At 41.5% G+C, this 17,365-nt stretch overlaps 1 protein-coding gene across 1 annotated transcript; it reads left to right on the forward strand.

Moving 5' to 3' along the window:
• The first annotated feature begins 3,641 nt into the window (after positions 1–3,641).
• LOC124509233 (translation initiation factor IF-2-like) lies at positions 3,642–6,557 on the forward strand. The gene is made up of 3 exons (XM_047075781.1): positions 3,642–3,671; positions 3,926–4,537; positions 6,470–6,557. The coding sequence occupies exons 1-3, from the start codon at positions 3,642–3,644 to the stop codon at positions 6,503–6,505; spliced, it is 678 nt and encodes a 225-aa protein (XP_046931737.1). The 3' UTR covers positions 6,506–6,557.
• The last annotated feature ends 10,808 nt before the right edge of the window (positions 6,558–17,365 follow it).

The following is a 17,365-nucleotide window of genomic DNA, read 5'->3' on the forward strand; positions in this document are numbered from 1 at the left end:
ATCCCATTAACTGAGTGGATATCAGAGGTGTCAAAAGTGGGCAGTCCTGCATGCCACACACCTCCTGGGAGCCAAGGTGCATATGGTAGCTTCACAGAGCATAGGAAAGAGTGAGTTGCTGGTGAGTTGATAGACTTGATAGACTAAGTCCCCCTAGAACAGCTGGTGGGAGTGTAATTTATAGGCTAAACCATATGAAATTGAATTTTTTCCCACTTTTGAAAGATTGTGGTAAAATATATATATATAACATAAATCATTTTAACCATTTTAAAAAAATTTTGTTAATGTTTATTTTTGAAAGAGAGCACAGGAGGGGCAGAGAGAGGGAGACAGAAAGCCTGAAGCAGGCTCCACACTGACAGCAAAGAGCCTGATGTGGGGCTCGAACTCACGAACTACAAGATCATGACCTCAGCCAAAGTCTTAAGCGACTGAGCCATCCAGGCACCCCCATTTTAACTGTTTTTAAGTGTACCTTTTATTGGCTTTGAGTAGATTCACAACATTGTACAGCCATCAACAGCTTTCACTTACAGACTTTTTCATCATCCCAAACAGAAACACACCTTACCCATTAAACAGTTTCCCTTCCCTCCTCCTCCAGCCCCTGGTAACTTCTGTTCTGCTTGCAGTCTATGAATTTTTCTGTTATAGGTGCCTTATTAAGTGGAATCCTACAATATGTGACCTTTTGTGTCTGGCTGCTTTCACTTAGCATGTTTTCAAGGTCCATTCATGTTGTAGCATGTATTGGAATTTCATTCCTTTTAAAGTCTGAATAGTATTTCACTGTATATACCACAGCTTATTTTTTTCACTCATCTATTGGTGGACGTTTGGATTGTTTCTCCATTTTGGCTATTGTGAATAGTGCAGCCATGAACAAGGATGAAAATGTGTCTGAGTCCCTGCTTTCAGTTCTTGTGGGTATATGCTTAGGAGTGGAATTGCTGGTTCATATGGTGATTTTATGTTTAGGTTTTGGGGAACAGCCAAACACTGTTCTCTACAGCAGCTGCCCCATTTTTCATTCCCACCAGCAGTGCACAAGTGTTCCAATTTCTTCACATCCTTGCCAACACTTTTTATTTTCCACTTTTTTTTTTATTAAAGCCATCCTAGTGGGTTTGAAGTGGTATCTCATTGTGGTTTTGATTTGCATTTCCCTCTAGACTAGTGATGTTGAACATCTTTTCATGGCTCATTGCAAAGACGTCTGCTGGGATTTTGATAGGGATTGGGTTGGCTCTGAAGATCAACTTGGGGGTATTGCTATCTTAACAAAATTAAGTGTTCTAACCCTTGAACGTGGGCTGTTTTTCCATTTATTTTGGTCATCTTTAATTTCTTTTAATGATTTGTAGTTTTCATTGTACAAGTCTTGCACTTTGTTTAAATTCATTCGTTAGTATTTTACTCTTTTTGATGTAATGATGTAATGGAATTTTTTCTTAATTTTATTTTTTATTATTTAAAAATATCTTAATGTTTGTTTTTGAGAGAGAGAGATCCAGTGTGAGTTGGGGAGGGGCAGAGAGAGAGGGAGACACAGAATCCGAAGCAGGCTCCAGGTTCTGAGCTGTCAGCACAGATCCCCACGCGGGGCTTGAACCCACGAACTGTAAGATCACGACCTGAGCTGAAAACAGATGCTTAACTGACTGAGCCACTCAGGAGCCCCTTAATTTCGTTTTTAGATTATTGCTAGTATATAAAAATACAATTGGCTTTTTATTGATCTTATATCCTGCAACTTTGCTAAACTCATTAGCTCTAACAGTTTTTTCTAGTGGATTTCCCAGGAGTTTCTATATATAAGATCATGTCATCTGCAAATAGAGGATAGAGATGGTTTAATTGCTCCTTTCTTACCTAGGTGTCTTCTAGTTCTTTTTCTTGCTGTGGTTTCAAGCCACAAGTACAATGTTGAATAGAATTGGTGAAAGTGGATATTTTTTTAAAGGTGCAGTTTTGATAGGGTTAAAAGCACTTTCCAATCCTGACTGGTGATCCTGGGCAAATTGCTTATCCTTTGTCTCTTTATCTAAAGTTAGTGATAGCAGTATATGTTTGGACTACCTCAGAGAGTTATAAGGATTAAGTAAAATCGTGTATGTAGCAAACCTACAGTGTAAAATGTGCTATGAATTATTAGGGCTATGAATTATTTTTTGGACACCTCATTAGATAATTTTTGTGGTGAAAACATAGTCTAGTAGTGTATAAAGGATTTTAAAATTTAAGACCCTAGTAGTGTGCTGTCATCCCAAATTAGTTTGATTCCATTTTAACAACTCTATTACAAATTGACATAATTATAGCATAACTAAATCTGTTTCATACAAAATATAATAATCTTGTTTTGGTACAATTTTGCATTTAGTGCCCAGAAGCATTTTTAAGTCAAAAGGAAATCTGTGGTAGATTAGGAACCACATTTCTTTTCTCTTCATTTGGGCATCCAAGGTGGACTGTATAGAATTGTTGCAAGCATCCCATTTATTTGAGATTAGCCTGATAACCTTCACTTTGGAATATAAACATGTAGAAAGTCGTCCATGACATACATAGTGGGTCATGGGTTCTTAAACCCCTTCCGGGTTTTAACTCTGAATTGTGGTGATGATTGGGCAAAAGAGAATAATCTTGCTACATTTAGTACTGCTTAGTCGTTATGCCTTCCGTGGCACTTAAATCATTTTTTCTTTGCTGTTCTAAGGGCTCTTAGGCTAAAGGGTGGTCGGTCATAGGCTGTGAGGGAGCCCAAGTGCTTTCAGCTACTGATGCTGCAGGATCATGTGAACGAGTTTCTCAGAGCACCTGTTTCATAGAGGGGGAGAAGGCCCTCCTCCTCTTATTCTCCCCCCCCCCCCCACCCCGCAGGAGATAGCCACACCTTCCCACTATCGGGGCGGAGCAGGTGGCCAGGCCTTGGAGACCTTGCACCGCTGCCACCCCCAAGGAACCCGCCCAGTGGGTCTGGCTGGCTCACGAGCCAAGTGACGCGGGTCAGCTGCGCCCCCCGGGACCCCCACGCATCGCGGGTGCGACCGCCCAGCGCGTGGTCTCCAGATCTAGTCTTTCCGCTACCCCTCCCCCCACAATCCCGGAAAAAGGGGGAGGCTGGTGACGTCATCATCCGGGCACTCGCCGGCGGGGCCACGGTTCACAATGGAACAAAAACAAGCGGCCCCAGTCAAACTCTGAGGGACGCAGATGCGGCTTGCGCGATTAACCCTGTCCTGACCACACACTCTGCCAGTCCTGGTCTCCCAGCTCCTTCTCCGGCGTGGTGCGCCAGATCCTTCCGGGCTTCCCTTCCCCCGGTTTTCCCCGTCCTCGTGTCACCTCTGCCCTCACAACGGTCTTGACTTGAGGGGTTTGGAACACAGTTCCTGGTCATAGTGGGACCCTAGAGGGGCCGGCCGGAAGCAACGGTTGTGCGTGAACCGTCTTTACCGCATTGTGTTCCCCTCCCCCACTTTAGCTCTCCCGGTTCCAAGCGTCTCTCGCCTGGCCCGGCTTCCCCCGTGGCACGCGCAACTCTCCCTGGCTCTACGGCCCGGAGTGGAGGAGAAGGGAGCAGAAGGAGCAGCTGAGCGAGGGGGGGGTGGGTGGGGGGGTGGGGTAGGTAGGAGATGGAGGAGGAGGGCCAAGGGGTGGGTCCTGTGAGGGGCGGGACTTGACGGGGGGGCGGGGAACCTCACGGTTTTGGGCGGTGCTGGGGCTAGTGGGAGTCTGCGCCGCCGCGCTGCTGCCTCCACCGCCACCAGTGCTGCTGCCGCCGCCGCCACAACCGCCGCCACTGGCCGAGCGGTTTTTTTCTTTTTTCTTTTTTTTTCTTTTTTTTTTCTTTTTTTTTTTTTGGTTTGCCGGATCCGCCATATTGGCGAGGACGGGCGTCCGCGGCTGCGGAAGCTAGTCTCCGCCGCCGCCGGAGCCGCAACCTTACAGCACCCGGCCCGTCCGGGCCTCTGCCGTGCGGAGCCCCTCCCCGCGTTGCTCAGCTCACAGGCCTCGCGGGAGCCCGCTGCTGCCGCCTCTCTCCCGGGAGGCGGCCGCCTTAGCCCCCGGTGCTCCGGTCGGCGCCGGGAGCGAAGAGCAAGCCGCAGCAAAGCGACCAGGCCCGGAGCGAGGACACAGGCGGCGACCAGGGAAAGGTGAAGCCGCCACTGCAGGAGGAGGAGCAGCAGGAGGTGACGCAGGAGAAACGCACCGCCCGGAGCCCCGTCTGAGCCGAGCGAGAGCCCCGGCCCGAGGGAAGAAGGGGGAAGAGGGCCGCCAACGCCGCTGGTGGAGGAGGAGGAGGCGGCGGCCGAGGCCACCGCTACCGCTGCTGCAGGGCGGGCGCGGCGAGCAGCGAATTCCGGCGCCCCCTGTGCAGCTCCCTGGTGTTAACGGACACTTTGTCGCCCGTCACCGTCGGGCCTGGGATGCACCCGGGGTCGGCCTTGTCCTAGGACTGAGTGAATCTCGCAGTTGCCTGCTGCCTCCGCCTGCCCTGGTTCTGAAGACAAGACGCCTGTGTCGTGCGGTTAGTAGCCTGCCGCGCTGGGACAACGCGCTTTTCCGGGGCCAACAGCTGGATCCGAGTGAGGGGAGGAGGGCTAGGGGGGTGTGCGAGCCCACGGTACCACCCCCCCACCCGCGGCTGGCCGCCGTCAGGTCCGGGGGGCTTACCCGCTCCCCCTCCTCCGCCCGGGGCTGGGTGACGGCGCGTTGCGCGGGTGGGGGCGCAGGGCCCGGCTCCGTGCCGAGCCGGTGTCCCGGGAGCGTGTCTGTGTGTTTTGGACTGTGAGGGAAAATGGCTGACGGCTTCGTCCCTCCCCCTCCTCCCCCTTCCAGTCCTGTCTGGGGCCGAGTGGGAGGATGGAGTCTCCGGGCCCGGCGTGCGTCCCCCGCATCGGCGCCCCGGGGGCTCGGTCGGCGGCGGGGGGCTAGTCGCCCCCCCGGTCCCCGGGCTTGCAGCTTGGTCGGCTCGCGGCCGCTCTCCTCCCCAGTCTCGTTCCACTTGACACCAAACGCCATTACTGAGGTGGAGTGATTTGGAGCAGCAGAGCTAGGCCTCGGATACGCCTGGCTATCAGGCCCTACGACTTGTCCGCCGCCCCCCCACCCTCCCGCGATAACCGGCAGCTTCTCCTAGGCCCTGTGGCCTGGGAGCCTGAGCCGGGTTATCGGCCTGCTACACCTCCTTCCCCCGCTTCATTCGCTGAGGGCCGAAGCCGCGAAACATGTTTTGGATGCAAAAATCGCTTCCAAGCCAGCTTGGACCCATCACTTTTCTATTTTTAACCGTTTCTGCAAAAATACTAGCATGTGCGAGCTTGTTAATAATGAAACCTTCAGATTCTCGTGGTGTGAGGCTTTGGGTTTGATACATTGTTTATTTTTCATTCATTGTGAAATACTAAGAGGTACGGAGCAGGTGTATACACTGTTTTGTAATCTTTGTAGGGACTTATGTGGCGACTGGAACTTATACGGGAATTTTTTTTAGGATTTCCAATAGAACCTTCTTAAACTGAGAGTATTTTTTGAAAGTTCCCTAGTTACAACGTTTATTGGATTTTCCAGCGGGCAGTTTACAGGTGTGAGTAATTTATTCGAACTGTCTTTGAATTTAACTGAGCGGGTTGTAGCTGTAAATATTCGTGCCTTATTTTGGGCGGAGGGAAATATTTGTAACAGTCTTTCACCGTGAATCCCCTGAGCCTCCAAAGTCCACATAACGATTGTATACCTTCGTTTCTGACGAAGAATCTGGGGTGTACTTATTGATTAGGAAACTTTTCAGCAGGTACTTAACCCCCTCTTGCTGCTCATGATCTACTCTTAGCGATTTATATGGTAAGGACTCGTTAACCACGACTAGCTTGGCTTTCTTAATCCCTACACTTGAATTTAAAAATAGAGACCGCAAACTCTGCTTTAGATCTCTCTGGTCTACTGATTCAGTGGGCTGCCATTTTGGTTTCAGCAAATGCCTTCCAAGTTCTTAAAGATTAAGCGTTATTGTTTAGAGTGTCTGCATAGAGTGAAAATCAGAAGTATTTGGAATTGGTGCACCAAAGGTGAACTCAAAATGTTTATTACGTTTTGTTTTCTCTATTTTGAAAATAAGGTATTTGGAGTATACGAATTTTTCCCCCTACCGTTTTTCCTATATATGTTTTTTTGCAAGGACATTTAACTTGTATTTTTTAACGTGTTATCTTAATGTGCTCACGCCATTTCTTCCTTTTGTTTGCTGACCTTGGTAGTTTCTGAGAGGGAAAATTTCTGGAGGTATTTAATAACAGCAAGAACAGTACATGTGAGAATCGAAATTCTTCAGAAAGTTACTTTACGGGCAGATTTTACTTTTCACCAAATTATTGTAATCTCTTTTTGGTGCTCCATGGTTCTCTTGTTAAATCAATGGAATGCTGAAGTAGGATTTACTTTGGATCTTTTTTTCTTCCAGGATCTTGAAATAAATTTTCTGGCCTCAAGAAGATGAGGGATTTCGTGGCTGTCTCTTCAAAGATAATTTTTTTGACGTGGTATTAATAACGTTCCTTACAGTTTTTGAAAATGTTCGTCGTGAATTTGCTAGTCAAGTTCTTGATTAGTTAGACACATACGTTCAGCTTATTTATTTGATAAGTTCACCTTTAGTGAAGTTTTTATATTTTAGTTTTAGAATTTTAATATTGAAACTAATCCTTGTTTAAATTAGGTTAAAGAAAATCGTTTGAAATATATGGAGGGAGGTGTTAAAGGATCAGTCCTCTTGTAAGTCTTCTGGGCAGTTAGGGGAGGGATCTTATTCTGTGGTTCTTGAGCTAGTTGGGTTGGTTTTTGTTTTCTTTTCTGAATTCTGAAATAACGTGATAGTTTCATGATAGATAGTCTGCGTTATATTTTGCTTCTTGCTAGTATGTTTTCTGAATCTTGGAGGTTTTTTTCTAAAAATTGGAAAAAAGGATTTTCGCTTTTTCTTTTGTTATTGTAGCTGTGCTGTCCTATTTGTTACTAAGTTCTTGTCTTATAGGGTCTAACATTAGTGTTTGAAAAGGGTTGATACGTTGCCCTCCGCCCTGACTGCACGTTGGAATCACTTAAGGAAAAAAAATACTGATGCCTGGGTTTCACTCCCTAAGACCGATTAGGTCTGATACGGGTCCTGGGCAAAGGCTTACTTTAAAACCACTGTGGCTGATTTTCATGAGGTCAGGGTTGAACATCACCGTTAATGCTGTTAATATGTTCTCACTGAACTTTCAAGCAGATAAATAAAATGAATTATTTTGTCAAATGTTTTCAGTTATCAGCATAATTGTAATTTTTTGAGCATTAATAACCGGCCAGGACTATGTTAAACATTTGCCATTTATTACCTTATGTAGGTAGTGTTGTTTGTATCATATAGATGAGGGACTGAGCTCTGTAAACCAGTGACGCTTCAACTACTGTGCCACATTAGTGAAATGACCCTGATCACTGTTAAAACAACAAAAAAAATCAATCTTTGGTTTGTTTCCCGAACCAGGTAGCTTTAGATTAAAATTTTAATAAAAATATGGCAATTAGCTGCAATTTGGGAAATAACTTGGTTAGCCAGGGAGGTGCTAAAAGCTCTGCAGCAAGTAGGTTCTTCCTCTTCCGTGTGTCTCCCAACATATTCTGGTTGATAGTTTAGTTGGTGGGTGTGTTTATGACTAAAATAATGTTACGCACTGTAACATTCCTAAAAGGTGCAAAATCCAGGCATTTGTCTCCCAATAATTTATTTAAATCATCTCATAAATGAACACTTAGTATCATGTGAACTTCTATTATCTCAATTAGAAAATTCTCAGTTTTATTTAGCTTAGTTTAAAATCAGTATAATTTTTACAAAAAGTTTTCAAAAGTAAGGGTTTCATCTTGCATTTTTGTAGTATTGGTCAATAATGTTATGGAATAAATGAAGTACCAATAAACACCTTTATGTGGTGTTTATTTCTTGTAATTCTCTTGGTCCATTGTGTTAAATTCTATATTGAGGCTGCAAGAAGAGCCCGCTAATGTGGAATCTATGAGCTTTCTTATTGTGTGTGACACAAGATCTGTGAAAGACCTTTCTGTTAATGATCATGTAGTCCTATTTTCTATGCTACAAAGTGTCACAAGGAAAAAAGACTTTGTGGAACTTCTGATATTCATATTGGAGTTTGAATTCATTCAGTTGTTACTGTAGAATATAATGACCACTGTTAATGTACTTCTAAGGAATAAGGTGTGAAAAAGTATACTGTTAGACATCTTCCCTAAATTTATTCCTCAAATGTGCCTGTTTTAGTCTTGTGGGCTCCAGCACACACACACACACACACACACACACACACACACACACACTCTGTATGTGTATTTGGCAGCAGATGGGTTTTTGATTCTATTTCTAGTCACTAACAATGATTTTCTACCTCAGCTGCGTATCAGAATTACACGTAGAGCTTTTTCAAAATGTATTTTCCTAGATCTTACACTTTGGAAATTGTAGTTGAGTAAGTTTGGGGTGGAAACTAGGCATTAAAAAAACTCAGAAGAGAATTCTAATATGCAGCTAAGGGCTTCTTTGCACTTCATTTCAGGGAAAAGGGAGATTTGAGACTGAGTTCTGTGACCTATCACTAAGCAGTAATGTTCTTGCTCAAGCTTGATTTTGCCAGTCACATTGCCAAAAATTCCAGGCACAAAGTAGCAAAAAGTTCAGACACTAGGTTAATAGTTTGGAGAGACCAGGGTTCCAGAGTTTTATGTATATACGTACATACACACAGAAGACAATTCGTAATGTCTTACTGAACATCTTCTTGGAGTTAGGGTCCCAGATCTAGTACTAACATTATTAATATCTGTTCTAAGGCGTTAGTTTGCTTATTATCCATTCAACAAATATTTATTGGGCATCTACTATGTGCTAGGCACTTTCTAGAGATTGCGATATTCTAGTAGCTTATGTTGTATGAAGTGAGGGGCATGGGACTAGCTGATCTGTGAAGTTCTTGCAAGCTCTAATTTTGTCATTTATTGTGCCTCCTAGATGGAGACTGAATTTTGTTACAAGAAATATACCTAGTTATGGTATAAGCCAACGGAATTTTATTTTACATTTCAGTTTCTTTTAGTTAAATAGAATTTCATTCTGAACTCTGGTCTTCTCCAGTGAGCACGAATGTCAAGTACAGTAGAAATGGATTAGAATTGTTGCATATTGGGTTTAGGAGTAGCTGTACTTGACCAACGCTTTTACTTCTTGGCCAGGAATTACATACTCTGGTGTCAGCCATTCCTCTTGCCATTCCTTTTCTGTATTGATGCTCTGTCAGTTACCTCTACACCGTTGGTGTGCTTTTCTTTTTGCTTTACTTATTTTATTCAGATGCTTTGCTTGATTTTTGTCCTCCAAATTCTTTTAGGTTAGTGGCTTTCATTTGATATCAGACTCCAGACCCTAAGTCACTGATATATCTCTAGCACCTAGAAAGTGCCTGGCACATAGATGAATAATTATTTGTTGTATGAACAGTCAGTTAACCATATTATATTCTGGTATGATTTCTCTTTCTTTCTTTCTTTCTTTCTTTCTTTCTTTCTTTTTTTTTTTTTTTTTAAATTCTCTTTATTGCGTGGAGTCCCTTACTTTGACCTGATAATTGTTTCATGATGAGCAGTCCTGGAAGGAGTCTTAGATCTACTCAGACTCCTTGTTTTTCAAATGAAGAACATGGCTCAAAAAGCTGCTGAAGTAACTTGACTAAGATAGTGTGTGTAGACTGCCTCCTGCATGAAGCTGTTTCCGTATCTAACAAGACAGTAATTATTCTTGGGTTTCCATTACCTTTGTAGTCACTGTCCTAAAATCCACACTTAAATTCTCTCTGGTAATGGATAATAAATAAGGTCAGTAATTCTGTCCTTTACCTTTTTGTATTACGGAGCATGTAGAATAATCTTGTTTATGATAATTGCCTAAATGGCAAAATCTGGAGGAATATTTGACTCCCATTATCTGAAACTACATACAAAATTGATGGGTCATCATGTTATGGTTCCTTTCCATTTATCCTTCTGTAAGTGATCAATTATAAAAGTTTTGAACACTTTAGACCCAAATTGATTGCACAACCATTATCAGAGGAATTGTTTTCCTTGGGATGATTTTGAGCTGGTAGTCTTGGATCCCATCCTTGGTTATAGAGCCTATGAAGTGGGAAGAGAAGAAAATTTAGGAAGAAAAAAAAGTGGGAGAAGACTCCCTTTCCTACCCTATTCGTACCCATTTCCTCCGTACTGACTTTGGTGTTTATTCAGAGTTTAGGTTGTTGGTTACATCTCTCATCTGGTCTTTTCTCTCAGCTGGTTACTTCTAAGAATTTCTAAGTATGTCTACTCAATTAACTTGGACACCAGAAAGCATGAGAATTATTACATGGTATTAGACCCCTTTGTATCCTAATAGAGTGTTTCATCTCTGATCAAGGTAGTGTAGAAAGATTTGGTTGGTCTCCTTGATAACACCTCCCAAATTTAAGTGTGAGATCAGCAAACTTTTCTGTAAAAAGCCATATCAGAAATATTTAGGTTTTGCATGCTAAGAGACAAAATTGAGGATATTAGGTCAATTCTCTGTTGATGAAATTCAAAATCTGATAATTGGTGCAATCATTTGTAATTCAGGCCTAATAAGAATAGAATGGGGAGGGGCTAATAAGTACAGTATTTTGCCTAATTGGGGATTAAAAAGTTAGTGTCCCTGTCATCAAATTGATGGTACATGTTTCTGTGTAAAATCCATTCTCAGCACTGGATTTGGTCTGTGAACGTAGTTTCCCGGCCCTGGTTTAGAGCAAGATTCTAAAGTCTAGCCCCCAGAGTTTGATTTAGTAAGTATGGAATGGGGTTCAAGAGTATACATTTCTAACAAGTTCCCAAGTATGGAAACACCCTTGGAAAATTACTGGTTTAGAGATACTTCTAGCATATCTTAGCTTTCTTCAGGCTTACCATTGTGTCTAATTTTTCTTCAATCTTTTTTATTTTGTGCTTTGTTTTAAATTGTGCAATTGATATGTTATAAATGTCTTAAATCCTGCAATTAATATGTTAAATGTTTGTTATGTGGTAGGTGTTGTACCAGATGACAGGAATACAAGATGAGCAAGACAATTGTTCTGTCATATATACCAGTTTGAATGAGTTTAAAAATCAATTTCTACAAACCATTAAGAGCTAGGGTCTATACCACTTTTTCTTTCTTTTTTTTAATGTTTGTTTATTTTTGAGACCGAGAGAGACAGCATGAGCAGGGAGGGGGCAGAGAGAGAGAAACACAATCTGGAGCAGGCTCCAGGCTCTGAGCCGGCAGCATGGAGCCCGACATGGGGCTTGAACTCACGAACTGTGAGATCATGACCTGAGCCGAAGTCGGACGCTTAACCGACTGAGCCACCCAGGTGCCCCAAGGGTCTATACCACTTTGAAAGCAGGGCAGTGATGTTTGTTCGCTAAAGGAAAGCTAAATTGGAAGAGGAGGCATTACAAAATACTTCATTAATTTGATGTCTTAGGGGATATTGTTTTGTATAAGTGAATTTTTCATATCACCAAAGCTTCCTTTTAAATACTTTAAACCAGTTTGTTATTTGATGGAAAACTTTCTAAAGATGTTACTTTATAATTTTTCACCTGATTAGGAAATTATTCTGTTAAAAAGTTCGGGGAGCATGAGGGAATAAAAAGCAAAACACAAACCCCACCTCTGATAATTCCATCATTTAGAAGCAACAGTGTTGCTTAGATGTGTGTTAAATCAAACGTTCTCATTGGTCACATAATTTACTAAGTCACGTATCCTCGTGTCTTCTGCCCTCTGCCTCTACTTACTCCTGCCTCAGGACTTGAGTGTGTGCCATTTGTTCATCCCGGCTAGGAGACAGTTTCATGTCCCTCCTCCCTCCCCGGCTCCTTTTTTAGATACTGCTTTTGTAAACACTGCTCCAAACTTTGATCATGAAATTGATTTTAATATAACGTTCCAACTTAATTTCCTACCATGTTTTTCTTTATCTCCCCCCTCCAGCCTTCATTTACTTGACTCTCCTAATGCTCTATACACTCCTTATTCTTTCACACTTCTATTATTTAATCCTTCAGTATCCTTTTTAGGGGTTTCCTGTCCTTTGCATCAGCTCGAGGTCCCACACTTAATATCCTTGATGGGGAACTGATTAGGGATATAAATCTTTAACATTACGGGGTTATTAGATTGTGCTCATTGGTTATGTTGGTTGACTTTATTCAGTGGTGACACAGGAAATCTTGGCAAATGTGTAGTAAAGCCTGTATGTGAAAGGTGAGGTATAATTAAGGATTTTATAATACTTTCCTGCACTCAGTTGGAAAAACTTCTAGGGAACATGTGAATCTGTAGTTTAGCTTTGTAATATTTGACTTCTGTCATATTTTCAGGAATGCATTCTGTATGAAAAGGAAGGGTACTATGTAGGCTCTTGTGAAAATGACTGCAGAAAAACTCATTTACTCCTACTTAATCAGTATGTGTATATCTATTTACTGTGTCCTTTGTAGATCTGTATTAATTATCCAATGTTCTTGAGGGAGTTTGACTTGGAGCTTGTTGAGCTGGGGTGAAAGGGATTGTGATTCCAGGCTGAGGGTTGGAGGAGGAACCTAATGGTACTTCCTGCAGGTGCATTCCTTGTCTGACTGTGGATGTCCTTATCTGAGCCACATAAATGTTAGCTGTCTTAAATTGCTCCTACTCAGGGATTACCTTAGTTATTCCCAGTGCATCATGGGAAAAAGAATCATGTCAGTGAAAGGAGAAATCATGGAAAGGTTCTCTGGCTTCTATTCATCTACAGAGCCAGAAGAATCACGTTCAAGTACCTCCTTATCTCTTCCCACTTTTTCTCCAAATACCGCTCAGAATTGGGGTGCCTGGCTGGCTCAGATGGTGGAAACATGAGACTCTTGATCTCTGGGTTGTGAGTTCAAGCCCTATGTTGACTGTAGAGCTTGCTTAAAATAGAAAAATGCTGCTTAAAATTTACCATGCCAGTTCTACCCAAAAAAGGTCATTTTGACATAGTTCCAGTCTGCTTTTCCAAGTTGATTTGTTGTTCTCCCACCTAATCAAACAATCCATACGTGATGTGGGTGCTCCAGCCTTTTCTATTTCCATTGCTTTACTTCTTAGAGCCTGACCTCTCCCTTTATGGCTAGCCTCCAGTGTCTGACTCACATGCCGTATACATGAAGTATTTTTTTTTTTTTTTTTTTTTTTTTTTAGTCGGAAAGTGGTCTTTACTTTCTCTGAATTCTGGTAGCATTTTTCCAATGTTTTTCTTTTGGCTTTAACTTACTCTAATACTTTTTGTGATTCTTCAGATACAGGCCCTGGAAGGTGGCTCTGAGAAGTTCCTGGGGCTCTGTCTTTTGTTAGGTGTTCAGAACCTCCCTCAGCCTGATTGAGAGAGTAGTATAGTGGGTAGTAAAGAGCTCTAATCTTAGTCAAAAGGCTTACATTGCAGTTGTAATTACTCTATCAACTAGTGAGTAAGTTACTTAACCTCCAACATGAAATTGTAAAGTGAAGGCTTTGGATTGGGTGATTGCGATCTTGCAACATTTGAATTGAATTCATTCATTTAATACCATTCTGGCACAAGGGATACAAAGATGATTATTACCTTCTAAGTTCTATTGTCAAGTAGATCAGACAATTAATTACGTGTGATAAGTGCTGTGTTACATATGGAAATCATTGTAGTTTGAGATTGAGTGAGGTTTGCTCAATCAAGTGTAGTTTTCTTGGCCGTGTGAATTAGAACAGGGACTTCTGGGCAGAGGGAGCAACTTGAGATCAGGATTTTTAACCTTAACATGATTGACAGTTTGAGCCAGATAATTCTTTGTTGTGTGAGGTAGCATCCTATTCCTCCCTGCCTCTACCTACAAGATGCCAGTAGTACCTGCTCCCCTACCCCCCTGGTTGCCAACTCTGTCCTGGGGACAAAATTGGAGGACAACTACTTGAAACCTAGGCATGGAAGTGAAAGTATAGTGTTCTAGAGAAAAGTTAGTAGTAGAATGTAGGAGTGTTGGAGATAATTGGGAGAGAAGGGATTGTGGGAGGTGAGGCTAGATCACGAGGGCCAACCTTGAGTGCCACATTATGGCACTTACGTTTTTAGAGTAATGAGGTGGACCCTGAAATTAAGTGAGAGATGATTAGATTTGGGGTTTTGAAAGATAATACTGATGGCATCAGGCAGCCATGTCGGAGGAGAGTTAGGGAGCCAGGAGGAGTTGAGACAGTATTTTTAACACTGTGGATGATAAGAGAATGGTTTAGAGAATGGAGTAAAGGAAGGATGATAAGGGAATGGTTTAGGGAATGGAGTAAAGGAAGTGTGACACCTGGGACTCCCTCGTAAGAGGGAGTTGCTGCTAATTTGACTTTGGCTCTGTCACTGAAGAGAAGGCTGAGCTGGAAAGCAAAGCACCTTTATTGTCTCTCGTTTCTTCAGCTCTTCCTCCGTCTCCAGTTTCATCTCTCCACTTGAGAGCTTCTGTCTGTTCTATCAAAAGGTCAGAGAGGAATCTGGGTTATAGGATGACTGTATTTTTATTTTCCCAGTGCAGCTGTATTACTTAAACAGTGGATTGTCAAAGTACATGCCTTTCTTACCATCTCCCTCCCCTAAAATGTAAGGGACTAGAATCTGGCATCCAGAGAGTGTTAACTGTTGGCTTTCCATAGTTTGTATAGGTGTTATTTTACAGCTTTTAAATTTGATTGATATACAGAAGTAGATTAATAATCTTACTGTTTAAACAATCGTATTAATTCCATTGGCTCCTAGTTGGGAGGTTTTTTGTTTCAAAACAGCACTCGTATTTGAAGTGAAAAAGGTGTAGTCAGTGGAAGAGTACTGTTTTAGTTTCACTTACTGTGCTTTCTTTGTGTTAACACTTAATTCTTGGGACCTCACTACTATTATCTGTAAAACCATGGTGTTGGACAAGAGATGACTTTAGCTACTTTTTTTTTTTTTTGAGTTAATAAATTTTATCTTTAGAGATGTGGAAGAAACTGGATTCCAGAGAAGAAAAATTTTTAAGTACAGGAGCATAGGAAAGGTAAAAAAAAAAAGGGTTAATAGATTTAGGAGTTGTTGAATTTGTATTGACAAGTAAAGGGAAGGGTAATAAAATAATTTGAGTGTTTCCTCTAACTTGTTTTTCCTTTGTGTGTCTTTGTGTCTGGATTTTTCTGGAGGGCTTTATTTTATTTAGATTCGTATGGGCTAATTGTGCTTGGCCAACAGCTTGTAGTATGAATTTAGGGACCACAGAGTTGGTAGCCAGGATATAATTTCTTTGCTGGCAGAGCAGCTTAAAGTTTGGTTAAGTTTTCATCTGAAGTCTAGCTTAAGCTTTAAGGACAAACTGCTGTTAAAAACTGATGTAGCTAGCTAGGGAAAATAATATTCAGGGAAGTTGTTTTTTCTGAATCGAGGATGAAAGTATGCAGATAAATATAGTAGCTGTGATTTGTCTGGCGCAGATGGTTTCAGAGAAAATTTACCTTATTTTTCGTCACTACAAGAGAAGTAGCAAAAGAAGCTTATTTTCATTGTATATCATTTAGGCCAGCCATTCTCAAACTTAATGGTCTCAGGACCCCTTTATGATTGTGGAGGATGTCAAAGAGCTTTTGTTTACATGGGCTTATATCCATTGAAGTTTATTATGTTGGAAATTAAAATGGAAAAAAAATTTAAATTTGTGTACACATTTAGAAATAAAACTCCTTGCATCTTAAAGAATACTTTTATGAAAAATAGCTTTTCCAAGAAAACAAAAATTACTAGTGAGCGGTATGGTATTCTACATTTTTGCAGATATTTCATTTGGCTTAGTAGAAGAAAGCTGGCTTCTGCCTTCAATCTCTTGTGATAGAATACGTCATTGTAGCCTTTGGAAGCACTGCACTGTATACTGGAGAGAGAATGACCGTGATGATAGCATATAGTGTCATCTTATTGTGAAAACAGTTTTGACCTCTTGGGTCTCCTGAAAGAGTCTCAGTGGACCACATTTGAGAACCAGTGTCTTAGACAACCAAAGGAGGTTTGACACTATCTTTTGAGTGGCTTGCCTACTATAAATTTTTATTTTTTTTTAATTGAGATATAACTTAGATACAGTCAAGTCCACAGATCTTGTGTATAGCAATGTACATATCTGTATAACTACCATTCAGATCAGTGTATCATTTCCAGCATTCCAGAAGGAATGCACCTTCCTGCTCTCTTGCACCTTCCTGCTCCCCCAAAAGAAACCCCAATACTCCTGCTATCTTTCAGTGAATTAATTATGCATGTTTTTTGTGCTTCACATAATTGGAATAACACAATATAAACTCTTGTGTCTGGCTTCTTTTGCTCCACATAAGAATTTCTTCTTTTTGTTACTAGGTAGTTCCTGTATGAAATACACCATGATTGATGTATTCATTGTACTGTTTGTGGACATTTGGACTGTCTGTGGTGTTTCCACTAATTATAAAGAATGTGCCATGATCATTTTAGTACGCGTCTTTTGATACACACCCAGAAGTGGAATTGCTGGATTATAGGATATGTATCTGTTTAGTTTTAATAGATACTGCCAAACAGATTTCCCAAGTAGTTGGTTGCACCAGTTTAGAATCCCACCGATGTAGTTCATACGGCTCTTCCTTAACAACACTTAGTATTGTCAGTCCTTTTAATTTTAGCCAGTTTAGTGGAGACTTAGGAATATCTGATTGTAGCCTAAATATTCATTTGTGTGTGTCTAATGATGGTTAGAACCTTTTCATATGCTTACTGGTATTTTGGCTATTTAATTCTTGCTGCCTGTAAGATTTGAAGTTTGGCTAGTAGACAGCTTGAAGTCTCTAGTGGCTCACAATCACTAGCTGACAAAAAATAATCAGTTGAGTGAATTGCTGAAAATGAGATATTTTTTAATGAATTTATTAGTGATAAGGAAGTTAAACATTACTGTTAAAACTATGTTTGGCTTTAGAGTATGTCTGGAAAGATCTTCGCTCTTGAAAGATTCAATACTTCAGATTAAAATAGGGCCTTTAGAAATAAACCATGAAGGTAAGAAATAAGGGTTGGTAAAGATGTGGAGAAAAGGGAACCTTTGTGCACTGTTGGTGGAAAAGTAAATTGATGCAGCCACTATGGAAAACATTATGGAGGTTCCTCAAAAAAATTAAAAAATAGAACTACCATTTGATCCAATAACTCCA

Source organism: Lynx rufus, unplaced genomic scaffold (assembly GCF_022079265.1).
Source record: "Lynx rufus isolate CCGP_SWC_20201006 ecotype Redwood Valley unplaced genomic scaffold, mLynRuf1.p SCAF_14, whole genome shotgun sequence".
Lineage (NCBI taxonomy): Eukaryota > Metazoa > Chordata > Mammalia > Carnivora > Felidae > Lynx > Lynx rufus.

Bases quoted from the DNA above. Each gene is read 5' to 3' on its own strand.
- LOC124509233 (XM_047075781.1), top strand. From the start codon at position 3,642: ATGGAGGAGGAGGGCCAAGGGGTGGGTCCT. The intron at 3,672-3,925 runs GTGAGGGGCGGG...TGCGGAAGCTAG, and splicing joins AGGGCCAAGGGGTGGGTCCT to TCTCCGCCGCCGCCGGAGCC. The intron at 4,538-6,469 runs GTTAGTAGCCTG...TTTTTCTTCCAG, and splicing joins CAAGACGCCTGTGTCGTGCG to GATCTTGAAATAAATTTTCT.